Source organism: Opisthorchis viverrini (assembly GCF_000715545.1).
Source record: "Opisthorchis viverrini unplaced genomic scaffold opera_v5_147, whole genome shotgun sequence".
In the NCBI taxonomy this organism is placed as follows: Eukaryota; Metazoa; Platyhelminthes; class Trematoda; order Opisthorchiida; family Opisthorchiidae; genus Opisthorchis; species Opisthorchis viverrini.
The window spans coordinates 638,698-646,603 of record NW_008751803.1 but is presented as its reverse complement, the minus strand read 5'-3'; the positions used below and the strand labels follow the sequence as shown (position 1 = coordinate 646,603).

The window sequence follows — 7,906 nt, the reverse complement described above, 5'->3', positions numbered from 1 at the left end:
ACGAAACTGCGGCAGCTACAACCACTGTACGACGAGTACGCGGTTCTTACAGCTGACAATGATGGTGATGATGACTGTCCACCTTCCGGTGATCGAAACTGTAGCGACTGGAACCACTGTACACATGGTTTATAGTGGGTAAATTGAATTGAATTATTGGGACGGGTCCCTGATTCTTCAACTATACAACCGATATACACTAGCACTGTTACGATCCGGTGTTTTTGGTACTCCGTCTCCAGGTCATGCGATGCTCAGATGGAGGTATTTTCCAATCAGAGCCAACTACAACAATGCGAGGCAGTAGATTATCTGGCATCTGAAGCACAATGCCAAGCCATCGAATCAAACAATCGAACGAGAAAGCATCGTATTTATTGCTAACCACTTGGTCTATCTCACCCCCATGAATGACCCATTCAACGATACTGGGGATGCAGTTTGATACCTATGGGGTCTCATACCCGGTTGGTTAATGGTCCTGCGGGAAGTGGATTAAACACGTATGGCGACTACGTACTCCATGACTTGTGCTACAGTGGCAAGCCACCTTGTGTGGCCCAGCGACTGCTCAAAGATCCTAATCGTCCTCCTGTCTATGCTTTGTCGCTTCGACGGTACTTCAGCCTGCGTACAACTCTGATCATCTCAGCTGTGATGCCATCGGCCGGGTTACTTTCCTTGGTGCGAACAACACTGTGGGTAAGCGAAAGCAAGCCACCACACTTCAGTATATCCTCTGGCTATAAGAATTTACCGTAGTGAAACCGCCTACAGCAATACACTGAGTTATGCTAGAGTACACCCATGTGGCAACCAGGAGGGTCATTGGATAGTGATCTGACAAAGTCTTCTGGCTTTTCAGGTTGGGGGATAGAACAAGTGTGGCAGCATGGTGTTCTTGTACAAACCACATCTGCCTTGTTGTCATGTTTTCAGCCAGAGGCTTTGATTAGGGACAACATTAGTCATTGTGTCTAAGTCATCGGCAGCATGACATCAGTGTTCAACACCGATGCTTCACTGCTGTATGTCTAAGTGATACAGCCATGCACTATGGTTCCACAGAAAACCATGATCTGTGAATACGTTCACGCTACAGAGTGTGGCGATGTAAGACTGAGCTGATGGTATATTTTCTTTGGTCTTCCATACCTCTCATCCCACCCCAATTGATGACTTCACTTACGTACAGCCCAGCCGTAGGAAGGTTATTCAGACACTGAAGGAAGCGACAGACCATAATCGGACCCACGAAACGGCTAACCAAACATCGCCCTGAGATTACTTCCTGAAGAGTATCTTTAAACAATACAAAATGCAAGCTACAGCCGCGTTCGGGAATGCGACCGACTTCCTTAATACCTTATGGAGTACCCAAAAGATGCCTACACTTCCTCCACTAAATACGGAGGTTGGTGATATCCTTCACTGGAAGTATCAATGAGCGGCGCAGGTCTTTCGGGAAAACGAGTCTATAACCAAGGTTATTTAGACAGGTGCGTGCTTGACTCAGTCGCGGAAGCCAACCGTGAATGTCTAATGGTAGAGGACCATCGCTATGGCGTGTTTCCAAGTTCTGTTACAGGAATGGTCGACTGCATCACCCACTGTAACTTTACAAACGGAGTTGCCCGAGTTGTTTGTTGGTTTGACGTGTGGGGTGAGCTGCATGTCAGCCGACGGCTACATGGAAGTGGGTGTCCGAATGGCGAAGGCGATAGCAACTTACCCATCTTGTTTGTGTTGAACGGTTAAATATAGAGCGAGTTGGCGCAAGCAACGGCATTTCGCGCGTATAAATGTCGGTCACTGCGCCAGACTTTTCCTTCCTTATGCAGAGACGGTCTTTATGTGAGTGAAGAACAGTGAAGCAAGACAAGTCCTGTGAGGTGGGGGAATGTTAGAGATGACTGCTTAAAGCTATCTGGCTCAGACACGAAAATCGGATCACAACCTGTCTGAACAAGCAGGTAGATCTATCGTGCCAGGTTGATAGGAACGAATGAAGGGAAGGGAGCATACTGTTAGATTACTCCCAGTCTAAATAATAGTGGCTACTTGTGGCAACAAAACGTTGTTGGACCTGGCACAAGGATGCACTCAAAGGAGACCCATGATTCCGCTACACAGCATATTTTATTGCCCAGCACGAATCGTTTGTCAGGAGTCACTACCTAAGAACTGAGGGCAGGAAATATTTCTCAAGGACTCACCATTTTTGCGCCTCCTGCTTACATCGACAGAATTCACAGTAATATTTATTCTCAGACTGCATCATCTCTGTATCCGAAAAGAACTTCAGACAATACACGATACTGCAATTCTGCGCGATATCGACTGACAGATCGAGGAAGTCTTCGTCTTTTGTTCGTACGTTTTCGCAGGTGAGGCAACGTGTTTCGTTTGTTAGGCAACCTTGGAATATATCCTGGATCCAGTTTTGTGACCGATCGGCGGAGACACTGTCGGGATTCTTATCGTTATCTGAACGTTCGGCCTTTCGAAGCTGCTGATCTGCTTGTTGTTCAGCTACAGGGTGTAAGCATGATCAGATTAGGTTTACCTTGTAAAATGTCAGATATCTCGTTCAAGATGTAGATGAGGAATTCATGAGCATCCTGTTGGAGATAGTTATCAAAGGCTCCTGAAGTTTCTAATCAAAAATGCTCAATGCCATACCATTTTCCCGCTTGAGTCTGCTAATGAACTTTTTCGGTGCGATTTGGCCAACGCTCTTCTTCTGTGTTGTGATAGCGTGGAACAGATCAGCGAGGCAGCTCAAGAGGGTTTCCTTCTTATGGCTCTTCGTAAGTCTGTATTGAAGGACCTTCTCTCGGAATGGTTTACAAAAGAAAAGTGCTTGAAGGACCGAATTGCAATAACATGTATTTCCAAACTAAAGAAGTTAAGGATGAAATGTGCGACCTACGTTAACCAAACCAAAATAGCGTTCGTTGATCAGGGTTCTGTCATCAGCTATTTCTTTTTCAAGCTGAGAGCTATTGAGACCCTAAAGTTCACAAATATATCCACTATAAGGTTGCAAACCATTGTACAGCACGACAGACGCATCACGATTTTGAATAGTCATCACATCCTCAATAGTTTCGATAAACGCGCCAGCTGATTGGGCTGGTAGTGGAAATGTCAATACAACACTATCAGTTCAACTCGCCATTAGTGTTGGTATGTATTTGGAACCTAATAGTATCGAATAGAGCGCATAACGAAAGAAGATCGGTTTAAATAGCCAATCAGGAAACAATCTGGAGCTGAGCAGGCAAGAGAAAGCTGAGGTGCAAACGTGTCTGACATATATGGCAGGAAAAACGGGAACCCATGGATTTAAAATGGTCACGGATTCACGGATTCACGGATTGATACACAGGATCGAGGCTTTTGCCCAAGTTTCCCGGGTCGGTTTTGTTCTTGTCGGTCAGTGGCTGTCGTTCACCTGAAAGGCACAAGTGAAAAGAGGGTGTAGCACTGCTCTTTATGTTCTCAGCGCGGGGCAGTATGCTCGCCAGCGCGAGGATTCGCATAAATAAATGTCTAATAGTGCTTTAAATTGGGTTCGAGAAGGAGCGTGTACAACCGTCGGAGGAAGGTCATTCCACGCAGCTACTACCCGAAATGAAAAAAGTTTTGTCTAATGAATGTGTGCCCTGAGCTTGAAGATTTTCTTACTATGTCCCCGCCGGTTGTTTGTTGGTCAACGGTGAAAAACCTATTTACCAAGCTTTGTGCAAACAGGGCATAAGTAAGAATCAGGTCACCTCGGAGACGACGGTACTCCAGGGGCGGCCCGCTGGACACGCTCAATGGGGGTGACGTCTTTCGTACGTCCTGAGTAGACAACTTGGTTGGCGTACTCCAGGACCGGCCTGACGTAGGCACCATAGAGTATTTGGAAGTCCATACGAGTAATACGGGAGAAGGTGCGTCGGATCATCCGTAAAATGGCGAATACCTTTTGGACCGATTTCTCATGGTGCAGTGAGAAGGACAAGTTTGAGGAGACCCAGATGCCCAAATCCTTTTTGGCATCTATCCTCATGATGTCTTCTGGTCCCTTTTCACCATGCATAACAAAGGTATTCGCTGAATCCCCTATAAACGCTATATGGACGCACTTTTCATCATTCAGAGGAAGGTGCCACTCCAACGACCACCGCTTGGCAGAGACTACATCCATTTGGAGGGCACTGGCATCGAAACTCCAGGATTTCAAGCCGTCCCCAAAAAGTAGACATGGACTCACAAGAACGTCTGGGAGGTCGTTGACGTAGATCAGAAACAGGAGTGGTCCCAAGACGGAGCCTTGAGGAACTCCAATGGAGACCGGCGCTGGAGAGGAATAGGTTGAGCCTATTCTCACTCGGAATGACCTGTCTGATAGGAACGCCTTGATCCAGCGAAGGATTTTCCCTTGAATCCCGTAAGACTCGAGTTTGTGGAGCAGCGGGACGTGTGGGACCCTATCAAATGCTTTTGAGAAGTCGAAAAATATGGCATCCGATATGAGTCCTTCGTCCTTGGCTTGGGTTAAGCTGTCCATAAACACGAGCATGTTTGTCACGCAAGAGCGGTTTGGAAGAAATCCGTGTTGAGCTGGAGATATCAGATTGCTGGAAGTAAGGTGATCTAGAATAGCTCGCTTCAGAATGCGTCCCATCACCTTGCACGGCACGCTAGTGAGGCTTATAGGCTTATAGCTGCCAGGCGATAGTCGGTCACCCGTTTTGTAGATTGATGTGACAATCGCTTCCTTCCAAGCAGAGGGAAGGCGGCCTGGACTGGGGTCCAAATGTTACGGTCCACCTTGCTCCCTAAAAACGCAATGATGAAGTCACTTCGACTAGTTCTGAATCGTTTGTAATCAGACCGTTTATTCCAGTGATCAAAATAATAAACTGCGGTTAAACTGTGAGGGTCACGGTGGAGTAACGTGAGGAAAATACTTCACAAAGGACAAAACTTTAAGAAGATCCGGCTTGGAAATCAGTAGACCAATGGTATTTTCTAACGGTCCAGAATATTACGGTACCTGAAGTGTGTGCTAGATGAGTAGGCCGTGGAATTTTGTAGAGGTGTGTTGGGGCGCGCTGGTGGGATAATTATTCGGTTGCTCATGCACAACATGAGCACGGTGGCACTGGTTGTTGAAATACATGGGTACTATCGGTTTGTTGGAAAGGCCGATGTGGACACTAAAAAGAAAGTGAGCTAGAGCAGGTAAGGTTGAGTTTAGTCAGAGAGATATTTTGAAGAAATATCCGGTCAATGGTAGACTTGATACTGTGTAGTTCCTTAGTATGTGGTTTAGGCTCGTGGAAGATACGTGGAACTGTTGGCATTGCTTGCTTTTCCCTTTTGGAGGTCACGAGTTTTCGGCCACTGATATAATTTTTATGGATGCAATACGCGGAATTTCCAGATGAGGCAACCACGCAGTCCCACATCACTGAGTGGGAAAATTCAAAGCCCAGGGAATCTGTTATGTTTAGGGGGAGAGGCGGTGGGATGAGGCACTCTTTGTTACTCCTCGCTGAAAATTTTCTGTGATCGCCTCGTCGAGCCTAAGCCAGGAATCCCACACTTAACAAAGACACTTTCAAGGAGGCCGGATATAGGTGGAGTACAATGTTAGAAAACGGTGTGTCAACGAATGAGAAGCATCAACCAATGATACAGATTGATGGACTCAACCTGACCGAAAATAACGAGCCGATATATGACAGGCCAAGAATCCAGACACCGAAATGTTCATAGATCTGTGCGAAAGGTAATTGTAGCTTCCCCCTCTCACTTGATATTTTAGGCGGGTGATGGGAAGGATGCGGAAAGTTGCGTATGCTTTTGCCACTGCTAATCAGGAGGAAGCTCCACGCATTTGTTGGTTTCTACAAGATGACGGGGAACATTAAGTCAGTGAGCAAATTTTCATGAGCTTGGCGGAGAACTTGAGCTTTATGACGGTTCGTGAATTGATGAAAGTTGTGAAAAGGGACGAGTCCCGGAAAACGTCTGGTGTAGTCACTGCTCTGGCTGGGAGAAGTGCCGCGTCGGTCGTTTCAGTACCAGGAGAGTTCTACTGGCCTGATGGGGGCGTTTGTAGTTTTCACAGATAGAGAGGCAGAAAGTCCATTTGCAGGAGCGGTGGAGGGCTCAGTATTTTGTAAGGTCACGGAGCTAGAGGCCGCTTAATCGTTTACATTATTATTTGGCAGCACTGGGGTGTTTTCAGCTTTCGGGGCCGCCGAGCTGTATGGTTTGAAGGTTTGAACATTTCACTTTCTATCTTGAGCAGATGTGTTCTGAGATTTTCCAGATCCTTCAGGACCTTAGATTTTGCTGGCGTAACGGCGGATACTACTGATGAGATATGCGAGTAGTGTGTTTTCTCGTAAATCTGATTCGCGTCCCCCGAACAGCGAGATTTATTACGGAATCTGTGGAGTCGCATTCTTGCATTTGCTTGCAAGTGACTAACGGTCAATGAATAACCAGGAAAGTTCAGGAAGACGCGTTTGAAGAGAAGATGGATATATTCAGTTTTTGTACACAAGGCACTTATGGTAGCTATGCATCCCTATCCAATAGGCTGTAACTTTTCAGTTGGTGTTTCTCTAATGAAATACCCCCAGCGAAGGCCTCCTTCCTTTCACCGGTAGCTGAGAGAGAAGAGTCTCGCCAGGCCGAGGAGGCAAATATGTCAGTTAGGACTACTGAACAATCTTAGGTCGCATGGAGTACCGCATTTTACTGGCTTCGAAAGGTGAGGGGGAGTGAGAGTTGTGGCTTTTGACCGTGAGCCGCTTCTTTGGTCATACTGGGGAGATTGATGGTGGAGATTGGGGTCCAGCATACGCTTTGAGTGGGAAGACAAGAGCGGTGACATAATGGGATACTTTGGAACAGGTGTGTGGATAAATGACTTGGGGGGACATTAGAGAGCTCTGGGGGTAGTAGAAAATCTCTAGATCGCATTGCGAGGGTCACAGTCAATCTTGGCCGACTATGTGAGCTGGTAGTTCAGATACGACAGTGGAAGCGTGGAACCGCGGCGGCACATAGACGGGGAAAATCATGAAGATGGGGACCAAACGCGCTCGGCTAGCTGGGGACCACCACTGATTAGGGCTACTGAAGAAGAGGGACATGTTGGCCTTTGTGATCGCAGATAACTAGGGTATCGCCATAAAAAATAGTTATCCAGTGGAAAAAGTATTTGAAAACGAACAGCTGGAATTTAAAAACGTTTCTCCAACACATGATCTTGAAATCTCGGCTTCGCTCCACGAGGGGTGAAGATGCACTTTCAACGCCAGATTTGCTGTTGTACAAGCAATTGCAGAAAACTTGCATGCGTTTGGTTTCTTGCACGTTTTGACAAAGTTTGCTCGAAAAAGTGTCTCTGTGAGGCCCTGAGCGCTGGGTGGCAGCAAGAAGTGGCTCTTTTGGTGGAGCTTCCATGGGGCTGATTTCTGCAGAGGACTGCACCTTGAAGCCATTAAGCAGTTTCTGATTCGGCGAATCTTATGTGGATTGTTTGGCTGCAGCCGCCTTTCTTTCGGATTTGTGTAGGCACTCGATCCGCCCGCAATCAGCATGGCCAACTTGTTGTACGGGGGAGTTTCTGGTTCGCTGCGGTCAGGTTTGTGGCTTTGGCTGTCGGAGACCTGGGCGACAACTGTGTCCACAAGCAAACAAGCCACTTTCGACGAACTGGAGCCGGGACTCGGCAGTTTCACATTATCCGTGTTTGTGCAGTTGTCGCGGCATTCCCCGATGTGGAGGCCAGTGCATGTGCTTGATTTGTCAGCGGGCTTCGCTGCTTCTTCCCGCACATCTGAATCAGTCCATCTCGGAGGCCGTGACTTTAGTGAGGAGTTCACTACTG

The 7,906-nt window shown here is 47.1% G+C and overlaps 1 protein-coding gene across 1 annotated transcript in view; it reads right to left on the bottom strand.

Annotated features, from left to right (window-relative positions):
- Positions 1-3,545, bottom strand: part of T265_06796 (hypothetical protein) — a gene marked incomplete at both ends in the record, with an annotated part of 32,610 nt that extends 29,065 nt beyond the window's left edge. The window contains 5 exons of the mRNA XM_009172161.1: positions 2,217-2,532; positions 2,567-2,647; positions 2,683-2,899; positions 2,933-3,013; positions 3,378-3,545. Coding sequence (XP_009170425.1) covers positions 2,217-2,532; positions 2,567-2,647; positions 2,683-2,899; positions 2,933-3,013; positions 3,378-3,545 — 863 coding nt within the window. The remainder of the gene's footprint in view (positions 1-2,216; positions 2,533-2,566; positions 2,648-2,682; positions 2,900-2,932; positions 3,014-3,377) is intronic.
- Positions 3,546-7,906: the final 4,361 nt, after the last annotated feature.